The sequence below is a fragment of the Nicotiana tabacum genome, chromosome 10 (assembly GCF_000715075.1).
Source record: "Nicotiana tabacum cultivar K326 chromosome 10, ASM71507v2, whole genome shotgun sequence".
NCBI lineage: Eukaryota > Viridiplantae > Streptophyta > Magnoliopsida > Solanales > Solanaceae > Nicotiana > Nicotiana tabacum.
In genome coordinates, this window is record NC_134089.1 from 52,757,741 (window position 1) to 52,781,460 (window position 23,720).

General features: G+C 34.7%; 1 protein-coding gene across 1 annotated transcript; it reads right to left on the bottom strand.

The window, feature by feature from the left end:
- Window positions 1-12,968: 12,968 nt before the first annotated feature.
- On the bottom strand, window positions 12,969-15,893 carry LOC107820490 (WRKY DNA-binding transcription factor 70). The gene is made up of 3 exons (XM_016646779.2): window positions 15,451-15,893; window positions 13,797-13,901; window positions 12,969-13,666 (listed from the first exon to the last, which is right to left on the bottom strand). The coding sequence occupies exons 1-3, from the start codon at window positions 15,747-15,749 to the stop codon at window positions 13,099-13,101; spliced, it is 972 nt and encodes a 323-aa protein (XP_016502265.1). The 5' UTR covers window positions 15,750-15,893; the 3' UTR covers window positions 12,969-13,098.
- Between the last annotated feature and the right edge of the window lie 7,827 nt (window positions 15,894-23,720).

Here is a 23,720-nt window from a genome sequence, read left to right on the forward strand (position 1 = left end):
AACATAGCAGGGACTATGCTTCCTCTTCTTTTCAAATCTCATAGAGCCTTTCACGGACAAAACTTTCAGAAACAACCAATTATCAACTTGAAATTCTAGGTCTCTATGTCGCACATTCGAATAGGACTTTTGGCGGCCTGAGCCTTCTTCAAACGCTCTTGAATCAACTTAACTTTCTCTATAGTCTGATAGACCAAATTTGGTCTCATCAACTCCGCTTCTCTGACTTCAAACCAACCAATTGGTGATCTATACCTTCGCCCATACAGAGCTTCATACGGTGCCATTTTGATACTAGAGTGATAGTTGTTATTATAAGCAAACTCAATGAGAGGTAGATGACCGTCCTAATTACCTTTAAAATCAATAACATACGCCCTCAACATATCCTCAAAAGTCTGAATGGTGCGCTCTGCCTAGCCATCTGTTTGAGGATGAAAAGCGGTGTTGAGGTTCACCCTTGTGCCCAATCCCTTCGGAAAGGATTTCCAAAAGTTTGTTGTGAACTAAGTACCACCATCTGAGATAATGGACAAAGGAGTCCCATGCAATCGGACAATTGTTTTGATATACAACTTGGCATAATCCTCGGCCGAATCTGTAGTCTTCACTAGCAAGAAGTGAGCTGACTTGGTAGGTTGGTCTATAATCCCCCAAATCGAGTCATGCTTCCGAAACGAGCAAGGTAGACCTGTTATGAAGTCCATGTTTATCATTTCCCATTTCCAAACGGGAATTTTTATATTCTAAGTTAAACCGCCAGGTCTCTGGTGATCGACTTTCACCTGCTGACAATTTGGACACATAGCCACGAAGTCTACTCTATTCTTTTTCATATCGTTCCACCAATAAACCTCCTTAAGATCATGATACATCTTTGTGGTACCTGAGTAAATAGAATACCTGAAATTCTGGGCTTCTAGCATGATCACTCTTTAAGTTCATCTATATCTCGAACACACAATCTGTCGTGGTACCTCAAAGCACTATCATCTCCCCCTTATTCCAAATCTATCATTATATGCCTGTGAATCCCCTCTTTCAGCTACAACAAGTAGGGATCATCAACTATTTCTCCTTCACTTCGCCTAATAAGGGGGGACAAGTCATATTCTAGACAACAACTCTACTATCTTTGAAGTACGCAAATTGAACTCCTAGCTAGGCTAAGCGGTGAACTTCTTTCACCAGAGTTGTCTTATCTACCTCGATCATGAGTTATACTTCCCACACTTGATTATCTTCTTAAGCACTTCCTGAAAACACTAATAGAATTGTTGTGAACTAAGTCTTTGACCAGTACTCCGAAGACTAGAGTCTCGTGCAATGGCACTACCCTCGTGACACATAAATAGGCATGATTTTATAGCTTTTCCGTGATCAGTTTATCATCAATAACTAAGCTCGGTGATCATTCTACTCACTTTGTGTTTCTTGCACATGCTAGACATAATCCTTTTGATAATTATACAATTTTCCCTTATTACCGAACTAATTTTTTTTCCATATCCCATGCTAACTATTCGAGTTTCAAATCTCCATCTGGACTTACTGATGGTCTTCACATCACCCCTTAGACCAAAGGTCTTATACTTGCAGATCCTTCCTTTTTTCTTTTGTTGGGGCCCAAATAACTTTCCTTCTTTTCTGTAATTCTTTGCACTCTACGTCAATGACGACTCATCTTCCAACTAACTTCTGAGAAATCTTTCTTACTAGGAAAACTATATTAACTACATAAATGAATAGCTAATGTATTCACAACTATCATACACAATCTTAATGATTTAACTCTGCTCACACTGTCAATCTTGGGAAGACCCCTTTTCGATAATTCTTAAAGGCAATTCTTCTGTAGTTTGCTCTCTCACTACCTAGTTGATTTCCCTTTCTTCTACTGTACTTCGAGTTTAACTTAAACTCTTTCGGTTCTAACACATGTTCGGTATTTCAAACTGTCATCCACTCACTAGAGTTAACTTGGCTAAGTGAATCAAATTGTACCTCTACTAGCTCTGCTGAAAGTGCTAATTCACTGTATCTACTCAAACATACTCACTATTTTGTTACTAACTACCTGCTAGCGTCATGTGTTCATGTTCTGCTTTGAATAACTAAAATGAAGCATAAGGTTATTCTAACTTCCCTCATCATCCGACCCTATTGTGGGGTCGTATACTATCTTCTTCTTTTATAACTATGTACATATATCACACTTAGGGAAAGTTCATATATCTTAAACGAAATGGGAATATCTAACCCCCAAACTTTCTATATACTTCAAAATCACTTCAGATTATAAACCTTTGGCCTAAACATATTCACATCATTTGAAGGGGAACTGTCATACCTTTTATCTCATAATAATAGCCGCTTCTTATAGCAATTCACTAACGTGGTACTTTCTAATTCTGATTTGAATAAATCTAAACAACTTAAAATCGTTCCCTAAAATTCACTATTGGTTGATCTTGGTCCTCATTGCATACATCATATCTTCTAATCATTTGCATGAGTTGTACGAAATTACATCTTTGGTAATAACAAATGTTTCTGACTCCTAGGTATTTTACCATTAGGCTCTTTTTTGTTCAAAACTATAGTGACCAATGTTAGGGTCTGACATCTGAACTATCATCATCCAACTTGTGGCTCCATTTCCAAGAATTAGAAATGAGATTGTTTCATAAGGTAAAACATATATGATTACACTATCATACACAAACTTGTCCTTCAGAGTATACCATCATCAGGTAAATCACTTCATATATCATCCGATGAGTCTTGGGTCTTAATACAGACCTAAAATATGCGAAGGTTTCTCTATAATCGCTGTTACTTACATTTTCTTTGAGAACCCATATGCATCACCGCATACTAACAAGTCACCTTGAATTTTGATACACTGAAAATTGGATATTTGATAAACATATAACTGAATACCGGCGTACTAAATAACCATAAACTTGCTAACTGAAAGACTGTATAACTGGTAACTGAGGTAAACTGATAACCATAAGATATGATAACTGCTTTTGTACTTTCTGATAAGGTTATGCTCTAATCTGTAATACTATCCATTGTATCCCACTTTTAACATCCTCTAAAGTCTCATATTTACCAACCTGTACTCCATGATTATACCCCAATGGGCAATTATCCTCTCTAGGACCTTATGTTTCTCCTGCGCGTCGCTTGGGAATCCAATACGTTTGGAATTCGATAGGAAGAGAAGGTTACCTTTTGCTATAAGCTTCATGGCACGATCTAAAGTAGAAAGAAGCGAGACAATCCTAGATGTCTTGGTAGTTAACCGTTTATATGAGTGGCCGGCACACACATATAAAGAAAACTCCACTGGACACGGCTTCATAGATTCCCTAGGACACTTGAACCTGGCTCTGATACCAAGCTTTGTTATGCCCCGAACCTGGGCCTGGACATAACATGGCACTCGGTGCCTGACTACATATGACCGAGCGAACCAACTGGCTGGCTAAATCAACATGTGATATCATAACATACTGAATGCGGAAGATAAACTAATACATGCTGATATACTGAAAGTATGAATAATACAAATCAAAGTACGGAAATACTAATACAATTTCTGAAACGTATTTGTAGCAAATATAGCTTAACATGAAAAAATTGAGACTCTGTCTAACTATTACTCTAGTCTATGAAGCCTCTAATAAAGTACTATAAACACTGAATGTCTGAAAATACTAAAGACTATAGTAATGATAATGCCCCGAAAGAACTGGGGATCATCAAATAGCTGGTACGAGAATCCTAGCGCTCGGAATCATCAACCTGTAAATCATTACCTACATTGTGAGATGCAGGACCGGGCAAAAGGGACGTCAGTACATTTGAATTGTATTTGTATGTAAAGCAACTGAAAGAAAGAATTATAAATGTTGGAACTAAAACTAAGCTGATAACTAAGAATTTATAATTGGTAACTGAAATAATAACTATTGAAACTAAAACTGAAATGATAACTGATAACTGGTAACTGAACTGATAATTGATAACTGAACTGATAACTGGTAAATGATATGATAACTGATAACTGAACGGTAACTAATAATTGAACTGAAAGGAGGTAAGGATATGAATACTCCTTCTTCTGAATGATGAACAACCTGTTTATCTGAATACTAAACTGCAGCCTCAAGCCTAAATATATAAATATATATATATATATATATATATATATATATATATATATATATATATATATATATATATATATATATATATATATATATATATATATATATATATATGTGTGTGTGTGTGTGTGTGTGTGTGTGTGTGTGTGTGCATGCACAACTGCGGCCTCGGGCCCAAGTATACGTATACATAACTGCGACTTCAGGCCCAAAGATTCATAAAGCATTAATTGCGGCCTCAGGCCCAAATATAGGTTTTCGGCATTCAGGGATTAAAAATTAGCAATTGAGAATCATACTGCAATACATAATAGTGAAATATTGAATCACGCTGAGTTACATGATACTGAAATACTGGATAGGACTAGAATGAGACATGTATTCTTGAACTGATTATGAACACTGAAACTTCAACTGTTTATGATATGTTGAGTAAGCTATATTGAGACTTAGGGACATCAAACCCAAGTCTATTTTATTAAATATGAACTGATCTCACAACGTTCAGAATGAAAGTCATGAACGAGTTATGAAGCTAGAGAATAGAAGCTCTACAACTATTCAAGGAACTAGGCTTAACTATATTTCTGGGGAAATCGATACGTCGTAAAAGAAACGTAGTGTAGGGAGAATCATTAACATTCCAAAACATAGAGATTTAGCCTCACATACCTTAACTTCCTGCTCTTGAGCGTAATACAACATTTGCCAACCCTTTCAACTTCAATCTATATCAATACAAGTTAAAGGGATTCCATATTAGCAATAATACTCATATTTTGGTCACTTAGGCATTTTCTCAAACACTTGGAGGCATAAAGTTTTATAGTCCTTATTAATGGTATTTCTACACCCAATAACCCATTCTCTTGCTCCAAAAAATAAATTCTAAAGTCTCAAATGGTTATAATCAACATTTTTCTTTATCACCCATAAGGTAAACAACGCCGTTAACCAATAATCAACAATCAACACCCCAAACCTATAACCGTTCATGCTTTTCTATCAAACTCATCAACTCATATCTCATGAACTAGAGTCTATAATCATTAATCCAATGCTAGAATCAATTAGAGGGTAAAGACATTATCTTTTTGAAGTTCAATCCCTTTGAATTCGAGTTCTAGGATTCTTTCTCTCAACAACAATGTTCCAATCGAATATCTAATGATATGGAGGGTTTACCCATGTTAATAAGATGTTGGGAAATTGAAATTAACTTAGAATTACCATTAGAACTTACCTTGGGTGGTGTAAGGACCTTTAACGAGTTAGGTTTTTGAGAGCTTCCCTTTCTAGAGCAAGTTTTTATGTTTTGGGTCTGTGGTGGACGAAATAGGGCTAAAAACGACTTCCCAAGTTGGCCACCGCATCCCAGTTGGTGCGACCGTGGTCCCGATTGTGGTAAATCACCGGGACACTACCTCACCACTGCGGTCGCGGTAAAAATGTGGCAGGGCCGCAATGGTTACACACCATTCTGTAAAACGGGCATAACATTTTGCAAAAAGCTCCATTTGGGCTCCACAATTTATCGTTGGAAAGATATTGCAAAGGCCTACAACTATCATGCTTTGAGTTTTTCCTAAATTCCTTACACATTTTCACTAAAACCTGCTGGAACACAGACCTTCTACAAATTTAGTCGATTTTAACAAATCTTATGCACTTCACTTTCCATCTTGATTTTGAAACAACTATTTTCACCCATAATCATCCCGATGGGACTTCATATATCCAAAATATAACCTGACTACTCCTTTAACTCATTCATACCTAATCCGAATGTGTGGGGTGTTACATTATCTCCCCCTTGGGATCATTCGTCTTCGGATGATTGTCCTGACTGTAACTTCTGCTAACTCCGGACCTTAAACGGGTCTGGTGGAAACATGAACTTTCATAAACACTTGCATACTAAACTCAATGAATACATGACTACTGAACTTTTGAGATAGTGAACTGAATGACTACCACATTGACTGAATATTGGTTTGCCATGGATACATAAATACTGAACTAACATGGATATATGAATATTAAACTGGCACGAATATTCGAGTATTGAACTAACATCAATATCAGAGTACTAAGCTAGCATGAATGTCTAAGTATTGGACTAACATGAGTAGCTGAGTATTGAGCCGACATGAGTATTTAAGTACTGAACTGACATGAGTATCTGAGTACTGAACTGACATGAGTGTCTGAGTACTGAACTGGCATGAGTATCTGAGTACTGAACTGACATGAGTATTTGAGTGCTGGAAACTTGAATGTTATAACATGACATGTGAAATACTGGTTGTACCACTGCTAACTCTGGTGGTAACTCCAACTCATAAGCTAATTGACCGATCCTTCACAAGATTCTATATGGCCCAACATAGCAGGGACTATGCTTCCTCTTCTTTTCAAATCTCATAGCGCCTTTCACGGGCAAAACTTTCAGAAACAACCAATTATCAACTTGAAACTCTAGGTCTCTATGTCACGCATTCGAATAGGACTTTTGGCAGCCTGAGCCTTCTTCAAATGCTATTGAATCAACTTAACTTTCTCTATAGTCTGATGACCAAATTTGGTCCCATCAACTCCTCTTCTCCGACTTCGAACCAACCAATTGGTGATCTATACCTTCGCCCATGTAAAGCTTCGTACGGTGTCATCTTGATACTAGAGTGATAGTTGTTATTATAATCAAACTCAATGAGAGGTAGATGATCGTCCTAATTACCTTTTAAAATCAATAACACACGCCCTCAACATATCCTCAAGAGTCTGAATGGTGTGCTCCGCCTGGCCATCTGTCTGAGGATGAAAAGCGGTGCTGAGGTTCACCCTTGTCCCCAATCCCTTCTGAAAGGATTTCCAAAAATTTGCTGTGAACTGAGCACCACGATCTGAGATAATGGACAAAGGAATCCCATGCAATCGGACAATTTCTTTGATATACAACTTGTTATAATCCTCGGCCGAATCTGTAGTCTTCATTGGCAAGAAATGAGTTGACTTGGTAAGTCGGTCTACAATCACCCAAAATCGAATCATGCTTCCGAAATGAGGGAGTTAGACCTGTTATGAAGTCCATGTTTATCATTTCCCATTTCCAAACGGGAATTTCTATATTCTGAGTTAAACCGCAGGTCTCTGGTGTTCGACTTTCACCTACTGACAATTTGGACACTTAGCCATGAAGTCTGTTATATTCTTTTTCATATCGTTCCACCAATAAACCTCCTTAAGATCATGATACATCTTTGTGGTTCCTGAGTAAATAGAATACTTGAAATTCTGGGATTCTAACATGATCTTCCCTCTTTAAGTCCTTCTATATCTGGAACACACAATCTGTCGTGGTACCTCAAAGCACTATCATCTCCCCCTTATTCCAAATCTATCATTATATGCCTGTGAATCCCCTCTTTCAGCTACAACAAGTAGGGATCATCAACTATTTCTCCTTCACTTCGCCTAATAAGGGGGGACAAGTCATATTCTAGACAACAACTCTACTATCTTTGAAGTACGCAAATTGAACTCCTAGCTAGGCTAAGCGGTGAACTTCTTTCACCAGAGTTGTCTTATCTACCTCGATCATGAGTTATACTTCCTACACTTGATTATCTTCTTAAGCACTTCCTGAAAACACTTATAGAATTATTGTGAACTAAGTCTTTGACCAGTACTCCGAAGACTAGAGTCTCGTGCAATGGCACTACCCTCGTGACACATAAATAGGCATGATTTTATAGCTTTTCTGTGATCAGTTTATCATCAATAACTAAGCTCAGTGATCATTCTACTCATTTTGTGTTTCTTGCACATGCTAGACATAATCCCTATGGTAATTATACAATTTTCCCTTATTACCGAACTAATTTTCTTTTCCATATCCCATGCTAACTATTCGAGCTTCAAATATCCATATGGACTTACTGATGGTCTTCACATCACCCCTTAGACCAAAGGTTTTATACTTGCAGATCCTTCCTTTTATCTTTTGTTGGGGCCCAAATAACTTTCCTTGTTTTCTGTAATTCTTTGCACTCTACGTCAATGATGACTCATCTTCCAACTAACTTCTGAGAAATCTTTCTTACTAGGAAAACTATATTACCTACATAAATGAAGAGCTAATGTATTCACAACTATCATACGCAATCTTAATGATTTATTTCTGCTCACACTGTCAATCTTGGGAAGACCCTTTTTCGATAATTCTTAAAGGCAATTCTTCTGTAGTTTGCTCTCTCACTACCTAGATGATTTCCTTTTCTTCTAGTGTACTTCGAGTTTAACTTAAACTCTTTCGGTTCTAACACACGTTTGGTTTTTTAAACTGTCATCCACTCACTAGAGTTAACTTGGCTAAGTGAATCAAATTGTACCTCTACTAGCTCTACTGAAAGTTCTAATTCATTGTATCTACTCAAACATACTCACTATTTTGTTACTAACTACCTGCTAGCATCATGTGTTCATATTCTGCTTTGAATAACTAAAGTGAAGCATAAGGTTATTCTAACTTCCCTCATCATCCGACCCTATTGTGGGGTCGTATACTATCTTCTTCTTTTTTTAACTATGTACATATATCACACTTAGGGAAAGTTCATATATCTTAAACAAAATGGGAATATCTAACCCCCAATCTTTCTATATACTTCAAAATCACTTCAAACTATAAACCTTCGGCCTAAACACATATTCACATCATTTGAAGGAGAACTGTCATACCTTTTATCTCATAATAATAGCCGCTTCTTATAGCAATTCACTAACGTGGTACTTTCTTCTGATTTGAATAAATCTAAAAAACTTAAAATCATTCCCTAAAATTCACTATTGGCTGCTCTTGGTCCTCATTGCATACATTATATCTTCTAGTCATTTGCATGAGTTGTACAAAATTACATCTTTGGTAATAACAAATATTTCTGACTCCTAGGTATTTTACCCTTAGGCTCTTTTCTATCCAAAACTATAGTGACCAATGTTAGGGTCTGACATCTGAATTATCATCATACAACTTGTGGCTCCATTTCCAAGAATTAGAAATGAGATTGTTTCATGAGGTAAAACATATATGAATACACTACCATACTCAAACTTGTCCTTTAGAGTATACCATCATCAGGTAAATCACTTCATGTACCGTCCGATGAGTCTTGGGTCTTAATACATACCTAAAATATGCGAAGTTTTCTCTATAATCACTGTTACTTACATTTTCTTTGAGAACCCATATGCACCACCGCATACTCACAAGTCACCTAGAATTTTGATACACTGAAAATTGGATATTTGGTAAACATATAACTGAATACTAGCGTACTAAATAACCATAAACTTGCTAACTGAAAGACTGTATAACTGGTAACTGAGGTAAACTGATAACCATAAGATATGATAACTGCTTTTGTACTTTCTGATAAGGTTATGCTCTAATCTGTAATACTATCCATTGTATCCCACTTTTAACATCCTCTAAAGTCTCATATTTACCAACCTGTACTCCATGATTATACCCCAATGGGCAATTATCCTCTCTAGGACCTTATGTTTCTCCTGCGTGTCGCTTGGGAATCCAATACGTTTGGAATTCGATAGGAAGAGAAAGTTACCTTTTGCTATAAGCTTCATGGCACGATCTAAATTAGAAAGAAGCGAGACAATCCTAAATGTCTTGGTAGTTAACCATTTATATGAGTGGCCGACACACATATATAAAGAAAACTCCACTAGATACGGCTTCATAGATTCCCTAGAACACTTGAACCTGGCTCTGATACCAAGCTTTGTTATGCCCCGAACCTGGGCCTGGACATAACATGGCACTCGGTGCCTGACTACATATGACCGAACGAACCAACTGGCTGGCTGAATCAACATGTGATATCATAACATACTGAATGCGGAAGATAAACTAACACATGCTGATATACTAAAAGTATGAATAATACAAATCAAAGTACGGAAATACTAATACAATTTCTGAAACGTATTTGTAGCAAATATAGCTTAACATGAAAAAATTGAGACTCTGTCTAACTATTACTCTAGTCTATGAAGCCTCTAATAAAGTACTATAAACACTGACTGTATGAAAATACTAAAGACTATAGTAATGATAATGCCCCGAAAGAACTGGGGATCACCAAATAGCTGGTACGAGAATCCTAGCGCTCAGAGTCATCAACCTATAATGCAGGCCCCAGGAAAAAGGGACATCGGTACATTTGAATTGTACTGGTATGTAAAACAACTAAAAAAAAGAATTATAAATGCTGAAACTAAAACTAAGCTGATAACTGAGAATTTATAATTGATAACTGAAATAATAACTATTGAAACTGAAACTGAAATGATAACTCATAACTAATAACTGAACTGATAACTATTAACTGAACTGATAACTGATAAGATAACTGATAACTGAAATGATAACTGATAAATGATAACTGAACAAAGGAAGTAAGGATATGAATAATCCCTCTTCTGAATGATGAACAACCTGTTTATCTGAATAAACTACGGCTTCGAGCCCAATATATATGTATATATATATATATATATATATATATATATATATATATATATATATATATATATATATATATATATATATGTGTGTGTGTGTGTGTGTGTGTGTGTGTGTGTGTGTGTGTGTGTGTGTGTGTGTGTGTGTGTGTGTGTGTGTGTGTGTGTGTGTGTGACTGCAGCCTCAGGCCCAAAGATGCATAAAGCATTAACTACGGCCTTAGGCCCAAAGATGCATAAAGCATTAACTGCGGCCTCAGGCCCAAATATAGGTGTTCGACATTCAGGGATTTAAAATTAGCAATTGAGAATCATACTGCAATACATAATAGTGAAATACTGAATCACGCTGTGTTACATGATACTGGAATACTGGATAGGACTAGAATGAGACATGTATTCTTGAACTGATTATGAACACTGAAACTTCAACTGTTTATGATATGTTGAGTAAGCTATACTGAGACTTAGGGACATCAATCCCAAGTCTATAACGAATACGAACTGATCTCACAACGTTTAGAATGAAAGTCATGAACGAGTTATGAAGCTAGAGAATAGAAGTTCTACAACTATTTAAGGAACTAGGCTTAACTATATTTTTGAGGCAATAGATACGTCGTAAAAGAAATGTAGTGTAGGGAGAATCATTAACATTCCAAAACATAGAGAGTTAGCCTCACATACCTTAACTTCCTGCTCTTGAGCGTAATACAACATTCGCCAACCTTTTCAACTTCAATCTATATCAATACAAGTCAAAGGGATTCCATATTAGCAATAATACTCATGTTTTGGTCACTTAGGCGTTTTCTCAAACATTTGGTGGCATAAAGCTTCATAATCCTTATTAATAGTGTTTCTACACCCAATAACTCATTCTCTTGCTCCTAAATAAATTCTAAAGTCTCAAATGGTTATAATCAACATTATTTTTTATCACCCATTAGGTAAACAACATCATTAACCAATAATCAACAATTAACACCCCAAACCTATAATCGTTCATGCTTTTCTATCAAACTCATCAACTCATATCTCATGAACTAGAGTCTATAATCATTAATCCAATGCTAGAATCAATTAGAGGATGAATACATTACCTTTTTGAAGTTCAATCCCCTTGGATTCGAGTTCTAGGGTTCTTCTCTCAACAACGATGTCTCAATCGAATATCTAATGATATGGAGGGTTTACTCATGTTAATAAGATGTTGGAAAATTGAAATTAACTTAGAATCTTCATTAGAACTTACCTTGGATGGCGGAGGGACCTTTAAGGAGTTAGGTTTTTGAGAGCTTCCCTTTCTAGAGCAAGTTTTTATGTTTTGGGGCTGTGGGGGACGAAATAGGGCTAAAAAAATGACTTCCCAAGTTGGCCACCGCGGTCCCGACCACGGTAAATCGCTGGGACACTGCCTCACCATCGCGGTCGCGGTAAAAACGCGGCAAGACCGCAGTGGTTACACACCATTCTGTAAAACGGGCATAACTTTTTGCACAGAGCTCCGTTTGAGTTCCACAATATATCGTTGGAAAGCTATTGCAAAGGCCTACAACTTTCATGCATTGAGTTTTTCCCAAATTCCTTACATATTTTCACTAAAACCTGCTGGAATACGGACCTTCTGCAAATTTAGTCGATTTTGTCAAATCTTATGCACCTCACTTTCCATCTTCATTTTGAAACAACTATTTTCACCCATAATTATCCCGATGGGACTTCATATGTCCAAAATATAACCTTACTACTTCTTTAAGTCATTCATACCTAATCCGAATGTGTGGGGTGTTACAATGAATCACATTGTTTCTTTTCCTTTCTAAGTTAACAATTGTAAGAGGACAACGCACAATGATAATTGCAATTGGAGCATAAAATTATCACACACTGTATAATATAAAATCGTACGTATTTGAAGAGTAGTAAAAACAAAACTTTGCACATATTTTTAATTAGAATTGAATCCACTTCTCGACATATTGACAGAGTCAAAAAATTTAATATCGCGTGGTATGTCTTAATTTGGAGCATATTTTCCATGGTATCCCTGGACATGGTTAGCATTGATATACCAGTTAGCACGTTGTTTTATCTTCTTCTATTTTATGATAAATTTAACTCATACAATTATTTTTCTTTGATAGATGCTATTGTTGATCTGTTTAAATTTTAGATTTTCTTTAGGAGAAAAAAGAAAGAAAGAGATAAAATTAGCTAGGCCTACCATTACACCAAATAAAATGTCGAAGTCAAATTTATACTTTTATACCAAAGCACATAGTGCTTTAATTTGCTGCAATCTCTACGTCAACATAATACAAAATTTATACAACATCTCTATCAAGCTATTTCACCCTCAAATATTAACTACTCAAGAATTGTACCCTTCAAAGTTCCAAAGACTCTCCTCAAAATCAAAATCAATCTCAAGATTATCTGTACTAGTCGTACAAGAAGAATAGACCCCAGATGATATGACATCCGGCGATAATGTCGCCGCCATATGGCCGTCGGAGGCTTCAAATACTGTAAGAGTACTCAGATGATCATCATTGGCTAGTAGAAAATTATCAGAGTTTGATGATTGGTTTTGATCTTCTATTTTTGGATAGAAAGTACATGATCTTTGGAATACTTCCTCTTTGGTTTCCTGTTTTATTGAGGGAAATGTAGGAATATTATAAGGCTGGTAATTATAATTAACGTTTTGGATTGAAGAGTAGTTATTATTGTTGTTGTTACGATCAAAACTAAGTAGAATAGAGGAATCGCCATGAATAGGAGTATCCAAAATTATTTGAGAAACTCTAGGGAAAGGTTTGCATGTGTGATTTCCATAGTATGTTGTCCGGAACAGTGGTGGATTGTCTTGAATTTTCTGCACCTGTTTGGTTGCTTGACAATTTTGATCATATTTATGGGTGCACCTAAAATAGTGCCTGCATATTCATTTATATACCAATCATTAATAAAACAAATAGAGTGCTTAATTACATAATATCACATACTCTATAATTACATAACTATCTTGATTGGGAAAAAATACTAAAATAAATTGTGAAATCAAACCTTGGATAAGTGGAATGGAGGATCTGTTTTTGTCCATATTTTCTCCAAGCATGGCCATCATCCACCAAATCTGAGGATTCTTTTGTGTTTGTTTCTGAAGTTTTCCTGCATGAAATAATTTCCAAATAACTCATGAGAAAATTTGTTCTTAAAATTACTTTACTTAATTACAGAGTATATGTATTTTAGAGATTATAAATTTTCTAAGACATTGTCATAAATAAACAACTAGCGTAACGATATTCTACACTCATTGACTTGTTCTTAGATCTATCTCTACCTAGTGAGCTACATGATTATTGCAATTTATGCAATAAACTATATGAAAATTATCATTCAATATAGAAAATCTTAAATAATCTTATCACCAAGAGGGACCATCCCCTTTTTTGTATTTCTAGCATTTCTTCAAGGACAAAGTAGTCAATAACCATCAAGAATCCAACCTTACTTCACAATAATTAGGCTGAATACATAGGCAGCCCCGTAAACTTACACCTTTTTTCCACTTAGACACTTATACTAAAACCTGTACCTATTAGACACCTAATGTTGTAAAAAACGTATCTTTTAAACACTTTTTGCTGATGTATAAAAACGTGTGGTTCTCACTTCTTCCTAACGCGTAAAAGCATTAATTTTACACTATCCTGCTGGAAGCACAAGTTCTCGCCGGAAAAATAAAAATTCAACGATCATCTTTTTTAGCCTACATTCTTTTCTTCTCCGGCTATATCGACCAAGTCAACCATTTTTTTTCCTTTTTCTTCAGATCTAGCTATCGCTACCACCACCTCACTCGAAAGGCTTGTTCCTTTTACCGCATTAACTTATGTAATTATCTGAGCATATGCCAAATTGGGCGGCCATGGTTTTTCCATTCCAAAATTCGATGGTGATAACACAACAAATCCACAAAACATAACTTTGTTCCTCACCTTCTCTTTTTCTTCAACAAAACTCATTCATTAATTCAACAAAACAGAGCCTTGTTTTCCTCGCCTCTTTCTTCAACTAAAACAACTTACTCAATTTTGAGTTCTCTTCCCCAATTCTTGAGGAATTGAAGTATGTAGGTTTCTCTACTTCAACGCCCAGTTGAGGATAGGTGGTGTATAACAACAACAACAACAAGTGGTAAATTGTACAACTCCATGAATGTGTGTCTGTTGTTTGCTTTGATCGATAAAAGAAGAGATCTAGTGGGTTTATCGTTCGTTAGACAGATTATTTTGGTTTTATTTTTTATATATCTTTTTTTGTTTGCTGACATGTAATATTTTTATTGATTCTGGTTGTTAGGTCGGAAGAGAGTGATATGCACGCACTTCATTTGGTTTAGAATTGTCATATTTGTGTTTAATAGACACATTTTAATAGAGATAAAGTATTTAATAGGTACAAGCCTTAGCATAAGTGTCTAAGTGGAAAAACGGTACAAGTTTAAGAGGCGGTCTATGTACTCAGCCCAATAATTAACTAAAAGAGAACCAATCAACCAATAAAGACAGTTAAATCCAAATCAGAAGGTGCATGAGCAACAGGTATACTTTGTCCCCCATCAACATAAAGAGACTAAGATACCCTTCATGAAAATTATTTACTGTATGAAATTCACTAATAATAAAACAAAAGGAGTAAATAATAAAATCACCTTCTCTTGTAGCATCCTCTTCGATCTTTGAATGATGTAGTAGTACTCTTGCAACTTCCACTAGAATCTTCCGGCGACTTAACTTCGGCGGTATCCTCATCGGACTCGCCGGAGTTTATGACGGAAAGAGTCTCAGAAAATGAATTCATAATTTTTCCAACTAAATCCTCAGCCATAATGGTTGCAAGAGGTTTCTTGATTATCTCTTTTAATTGTCGTGTAAATTCCTGGCCACGAATTAACCCGTCGATTGCCCTTTTCAGATCCGCTGATGACTTTTCCGGCAACGGAGACTCCATGTGAAGTATTTATTAGCTTGCAACAAGTTAAGAAACATGAGTGCACATATATGTAAGAAAATGTGAATTCTTAGTAAATTAATGGAAGCTTAGAAGGAAAATTCGCCTCAGCTTGTGGAAAAAACGAACCCCACGCGCATTAGTGGAATCTTTTGCTTTTCACTCGAGTGATTAAGACAATGATGGATCAGGTTCATGAACCACTGGACCACTTTGGACGTCCATGAAAATTTGTGCAGTGTTTGATTAAACTTTTAGAATTTTGAAAAAAAAGCATTCCTCTTGGAAATTTTATTATCTAAAATAACAAATAAATATATATTTGTATGATTATAAAGTATTTCATTAAGAATAAAACAAAAATTTTAATATTAAATTATTTTTAAATAAAAAAAGGTATGATACTAATTTTGTACCAGATTAAAAGGGAAAGGATAATACATAATTTGAGACATAAAAAATATTATGAATGTAAAATATTTTCTTGGACGTATGTTTATCTTTGTAAAATAAATTCTCAATATATTTTAAAGTTACAGAAATTATTATTAAAAGTGAGAATAACTTCCATGTTATAAATACAAGTCATTTCCTTTACAAATATCAAAACTCTTACTCAATACTAATATTTTATTGTTTGTTTGAATAAACAATTAGTTGTTGTTATCCTTTTTTTAATAATAAAAAATCATTTAAATAATATGATTTCAAATCATCTTTAACTTTGTATATATGGTTGTATTTTTATAGAGAAAATGACATTTTCAGTGGAAAAACTTTCCTAAGTAGGTTGTAACAAACACTTCGGGAGGAATATAATGTAATTGCATTGGTTTGCACGCGCCACAAGGTGCGTTAAGAGAGTTTTAGGCCATTACTGATGACGTTCTTCCTATGTTGTCACCCTAGTATCGTCATCCATGAGCCACCTGGCAAGACTTAAATGGCAATCGCTGTTTAAGAATAATTAATTGCTAGTAGTTGTTTGTTTCATTGCAAGTTGTAGTGTTTCATTTTCCTTATCCCTTGGGGATTACAGAGAGACAAAACCTGTCATTCCAATGTCAAAAATGACCTTTCTTGTCTTAACCAAATTGTGGACTTTAAGAGATGGTTGAAAATTAATTATGTAAATATTGATGGGTATTTTGGAATCTAAACAAGACAAAGCATTGATGCTTGAATATGTACACATGATCATCAATCTCAATAATCAGAAACAGTTCTTAATGTTTATAAACAACTAAAACAAAAATGGGCTACATCCTCTAAAACCGGAACCATCACATATTCCTTAGTTTCAATTTATATAGCAGTATTTAATTATATACTAGTAACTTTTAAAATTTATAATCTTAAACGATGAGATTTCTTGTCAATAAAAGCATGTCGTCAGAACGTAAAAAAATACTTGTTTAAAATTAAATTATTTTTAAATATAAAAATATATTATCCTTTTTTAAATAAACTACACTAAAAAATAGTGCGCATAAAAAATGGAAGAGAGGTACTACCAATTAAGATGCTAAAAAAGCAAAAGAAAAGCGTTATTTTGGTAACTTCAAGAAGTAAAATAGAGGATGTGGATAACACATAGATTGGTACTTGACTAAGATTAGAATTAAGTAGTATACTAATTGAGTAATAATATTACTATCTTCCTATTATTTTTACATTCGTTACATCAAACTAAGATTTCTAATTTTCATCAAAGTATGTGATATGGTGTTTTGACTTTGTGGCCAAAACGTTTCAACTTGTAATGTTAGATTTTCAATCATTAAATCAAATACAACAGCAGAATTAAACTTGTCAAAGTAGTCCTTTTTCTCTTCCATATTATTCGTTGTTTTTTTAAGTTTTGATTGATGTGAAAGTTTATATGAGTGTTTAAAAAGTTAAGCATTCTAAAATAGAGAACGAGATAAGACAGTGTTGGATTTGGTAGACCTTCATATGATGAAAAATCTATTCAAAATTAGAGTATGAACATATATATAGAAGCATGTCTGAATGATTGTTAGAGGAGCGTCTCACAGATGAAAGTCACAAACACCAAAAAGTTTATCAATTTGCACATTTGCACTCCAAGAAATGACAGACTTAAACCATGGTACTATAACTTATGAAATATACTATAATAAGTAATTTTAACCTCTTTTTTTTTTTTGCAATATATATACGAAACATAGGAACTAGGTAGCTAGTCATATAGCTTGCTTGACACAATTTATATGAACCAGTAGATAGTCCTTATTATAGCAATGACTTTCTTTTTCATTACATTATTTTTTTTTTAATATTCCTCTCTTTTGTTCTTGGTTATTCATCACATGACATTTTTCTCCAAATTTTGATTAGCGCGATTCTCTTTCTCCACCAATTTGAATTCTATTTTATTTTCTTATTTTAATTTAAGTAGAGTAATAAATAGTTGGACAGATTTCAGTACAGCAACAGCCAACATGTCCATGGTTCAAGAGTTTTGTAGCTTGGCTTTGCTATTTTATAAAGTAAAGGGGTGGTTAGGTTTGAATAGAGGAAGAATAGCCATGTTCACACTTCACACTTTGGAATTTTGGACTAATCCTCACTCTCAACTCTCAACTCTCAACAACATGTGGTCCACTATTGTTTATTCTCGTTATATATTAATTATGTGTTCACATTATGTTGGACTTGCTACATTTTAAGTTTTGAATGTGGAGGGGGCAATAGGCGGTTTGAATCAATATTAAAATGGATCAAATCAATAAGTGGATCATATTTAATATATCTAATATTTGATCGAGTTAAAATGAAATAGGGCAAAATGGATTAAACATTGAAATATATTCAATCCATCCAACAGGGCTTAACCTAAAGTAATTTTTAAAATTATTAGTTTTCTCCATATTTAATTTCTTATGTTTGAATTTCAATTGCATGTTGATCTATCAGGTTATACTATTTTTGGCTCATTTTAACGCTTAATGGATCATTTCGAAGTAAATCTTGACGGGGCATTTGCATCTATACCCGCTTTTTGGGTCATGTTTTAACTTGTGCTCGCTTTGCAAAAAAAATTGCAAGTGTACCCACTTTTTCGCGTAACTTCAGCATACGGGGCTGAAGTAGCAAAGACAATCACGCAAAAACTTCAGCATTCTAGTAAACGGGTCTGAAGTAGCAAGTGTGCTGAAGTTTTTGTTTGTAATTGCTGAACTTAAGCATAGTAGTTGAAGTTTTGTTCTCTATTTGCTGAAGTTGTTTTTTTGTAATTGCTGAACTTAAGCATAGTAGCTTAATTTGCTGAAGTTTTTTTTTTATAATTGCACTAAATAAGCTGAAGTTTTTTTGTTCTGGATTCATTAGTTTTGTCATTAAGCTTTTTCAAAAACTTCAGCAGAAGACGCTGAAGTTATTTAGTTCATTTATAAAAACTTCAGCACTAAATAAGCTGAAGTTTTTTTGTCCTGGATAAGCTTTTTCAAAAACTTCAACAAAAAATGCTGAAGTTATTTAGTTCATTTGTAAAAACTTCAGCACTAAAAGCTAAAGTTTTTTTGTCCTGGATTCATTAGTTTTGTCATAAAGATTTTTCAAAAACTTCAACAGAAGATGTTGAAGTTATTTAGTTCATTTGTAAAAACATCAGCACTATATAAGCTGAAATTTTTGAAAAAACTTTCTAACATACTAGATAAACAATCAGATTGCCAACAGTATTTAAATCATAAATTTTGGAAACAATAAACGTGAAAAGAACAGAATTATCATTGTCTACTAACTTACGTACGTGGAAATATTCATAAATTATTGTCTACTAACTTACGTAATTATTAATAATTTGTTTTAAAATAATCTGATAAATATATTTATGACAATCATCCCATGAACTGAAGTTTCATAGCAACACCAGCAGCAGCAGAAGAAGAAGAAGAAGAAGAAGGAGGAGGAGGAGGAGGAGGAGGAGGAGGAGGAGGAGGAGGAAAGGGGCTGAAGTTGTTTAAAAAGTGGGTACAAGTTAAAAAAAAAATTTAAAAATGGGTATAAGTTAAATGGGGGCGACCAAATAGGGCGCAATTTGGGCGCCCCGTGCAATTTTTACAACCTTGACGGATTACAACAACTCATAATCCAACCGGCTTAAACCTTGACGGATTACTAATAGCCTGTTTGGCCAAGCTTCTCAAGACAAAAAAGTATTTTTTTTTCCCAAAAGCACATTTTTTTCCTAATTTGAGATGTTTGGCCAAGCTTATTTGGGAAAAAAAAGTGTTTTTGGGAAGAAGCAGAAGCAGTTTCAGAGAAGCAGAAAAAAGTAGCTTCTTTCCAAAAGCAGAAGCAGTTTTGGCTTTTCTTCTTACCTAAAATACCCTTAACAAAATATAGTATATACCAAAATAACCCTTAAACCTAATACTTAAGATATTAATTTATAAATTTTTCTTCTTATTTTTAGGAAACTTTCTAATATATAGTGACTTTAGGGGTGAATGCTTTTATATTTTTTGAAGGAATTTTAATATATTTAACTTATATTAAAATAATTAAGTACCTTTTAATTTTATTTTCATATTTTACTTAAATAAAATGAATTTTTTTAATTATTGCATGTAATAACAAAATTTTGATATTATTTATTTACTTATAATATTAATTATTAAGTAAATCTATTCATGTCCTTATTCGTAATTTGACACTTAAAAGCACTTTCGAAGAAGTTTGGCTAAACACAAATTATTTCTCAAAAGTGTTTTTCAGACTGATTAGCCAAACACAAACTGATTCTCTCCAAAAGTACTTTTTTCAAAAGCACTTCTCAAAATAAGCTGATTTCTCCAGCTTGGTCAAACAAGTTTTAAAATGGGTTAATTTGTCACCTCTAATTTTGGGTGACCTAAGTGCTGAGTCTAGAGAAGATGACACCAGTAGTACACGTTTTAGCTATTAGCTAACCATGTCCCCATCTGAGAATTGTTTGTTCTGTTTAATTAAGTTATTTATAGATTTATTCATTTGCCTGTTTCCTTTTCAAACTAGATCTGCAAAATAATGCTTGCAACTAGCAAAGATATGGGTTACAATTCCCTCTCCACCCCACCCAACCCAAATGAACAATCACATACAAAGACAAAATGCTAAAAAAAACAAAAGAAAAGAAGCATTGATTGCTAATTCAAAAAGAAATATAGAATAGATGGATATTGCATAGATTTGTACTTGACCAGATTGCAATTAAGTACTACGGTACTAGTATGACCATCCTATTATTATCTTCCTAAGTATCACTCTCTTTACATCAAAGTATATGATATTTCGAGTTTGATACCTAAGACTAAACTTTGAATCATAAAAGATAAAACCAAACAACCATTGCAGAATTGAACTTGTCAAATTAGTCCTTTTTTCTCTTTCGAATTATTCGTTTTCTCTTTAAAGTTAGATGTAAAAGGTTATAAGAGTGTTTAAAATTTTCAAACCATTCTAAGATAGAGAACAAGAGAGAAAACACTGTTGGATTTGGTAAATCTACCGCATGATGAATCTATTCTCGTTGAAGATGTTAGAAGAAGTGTATAAATGACAAGTTATGCTATTAGGTTTGATGATTTATCAAACTTTATTGAGGAAGCAGATAGAAACCTCATGCGATCAGTTCTTATGCGTCTGTTGTAATATGTTTCGATGTCTGGTTAAACATTCTCGAGAAAGCAGAAAAGGGAACAAATATAATTAGTTCCTCAACTGTCATACAATCAACTCTACAAATAAAAGTTGTATCACTATACCGAGTAATAGCAGTGCAGTAGCACATCCGCTGCTGCTAGAGACCAAACCAAAAGTTGAAATGGCTCTATCTCTTCACATGCTCTCTCATATATAAGAAACTTTATACAAAGTTTGACCTAACACTCAAGAATCTAAAATACCCTATCATTCAAGTGTCAGACGCTATTGTTTCCTCTAGGTGCACTCGAGAACAAAGTTGCCTAGCCGCCATTGTTTCCTCTAGGTGCACTCAAGAACAAAGCTGCTAAAAACCAAGGACCAGATCCTAACATTGAAGATGTCTTGAATCCTTAAGTTTGTTGAGTCTTTGTCTTTTTTTCTTTACTTTTAAACCTAAGTGGCTTTCTAGAAGTATTTTGTAGGACATTATTCAACCATTGTTGTTTTAGTTGTTTGACTAGAGTTAGTCAAAGAGCGTTGCTTTATAATAGAGTTGTTACAAAGAGCTTATAATAGAGTTATTGTAAGGAGTGGAGGATTAAGAGTTTAATTCCTATATTGCAATATATCGTATTCTGAAGTTTGCTCAGTTTAGTGGAGTTAAAATCCTACTGGGTAGGTCGTGGTTTTTAGTCCCTTAGGCAATGAGTTTTCTACGTAAATATCGTGTGTTCTTTGCTTACTGCTTGTTTACTATTGGAACTAATAGAGAACTTGGTTCTCTATATTGTTTGCTGGACTCCTAATTTCTATCAGTTGGTATCAGAGCAGGTTCTTTCTAAAAGGTTAACACGTATAAAGGATCTTCATCATGGCTGCTCTAGCACACTTCGAGGAAGGACAATCAACCGCAAGACTTCCAAGATTCAATGGCAAATACTATGAATGCTTAAAAACAAGAATGCATGACTTCATCATGACTGAAGACTCAGAGTTGTGGGATGTGATTTGTGATGGTACTTGTTCCCATGAAAGCAGCTGGACAGAGAATAAGGACTGGCCCTGAGACGAGGAAAGAATACAATGATGCTGATAGAAAGGCTGTTGAAAAGAACTTGAAGGCAAAGAAAGTTCTTGTTTGTGGTGTTGGACCAGATGAATATAATCGTGTCTCAGCATGTGAGTCTGCCAAGGTGATCTAGGAAGCCCTCAAAACTGATCATGAGGGAACTACTCAGGTAAAGCAGTCCAAGATTGATATGCTTATCACTAAGTATGAGCTCTACAAAATGAAGGAGGATGAGTCCATTCAAGATATGCATACACGTTTACCTCCATTATCAATGAACTTCATTCTTTTGGAGAAATCATTCCAACAAATAAGTTGATCCGGAAGATACTCAACATTCGACCAGGTACTTGGAAAAGTAAGGTGAATGTCGTCACTGAAGCCAAGAACCTATAGAATGTGACCATTGATAAGCTAATTGGAAATCTCAAAACCTATGAGATAAAGTGAAAAAGGACCTTGAAAGAGGAGAGCACAAGAAGGAGAAGAACCTGGTTCTCAAGGCTGCCAACATTGACTCTAGTAGTGATAAATCTGACATGGCGTATCTCACTCGAAGATTCCAAAAGATGGTTCGAGGAAATGGTGAAATTCCCAAGAGAGAAAGTTCAAGCAGGAACTTCAAAGAAAATGATTATTTTCATAAGTGTGGAAAGCCTGGACACCTTATTAAATACTATCCACTTCATAAGCAGGATCAGTACAAAAACAAGACTGATAAAGTGGTCAAGAGGAACTCGGTCCCTGAGAGGAGGTTAAAAAAGAGATGTTGCTGACAACGTGGTGAAGCAAGCACTGGCTGCCTGGGGAGATTCCTCCATTTAATCTGAAGGTGAAGATGACCAAGGATATATATCTGTGATGGCTTTTGAAAATGAATCCTCAGAATATGATTCTATCTTTGCATTCACGGTGAAATTTGATGATGAGGAGGACAAGAAGGAAGATGAGGCTGGAGTGAGAGGAAGCAATCAAAAATAGTATATTGATAGTAGCTGCTCGAAGCATATGACCAGAAAAATTGATGAATTCCTCTCACTCAAGGCCTTCCAGAGTGGGAGTCTGTCCTTTGAAAATGGTAAGAAGGGCAATATTCTTGGTGTTGGCAAAATTAGAAAAATACTCTCATATGCAATTTAAAATGTATAATATGTGAATGGCTTGAAATATAGTCTGTTAAGTGTGTCCCAAACATGTGAAAAAGGAAATGAAGTAAAGTTCTTGTCCAAATCTTGCATTGTCACCAA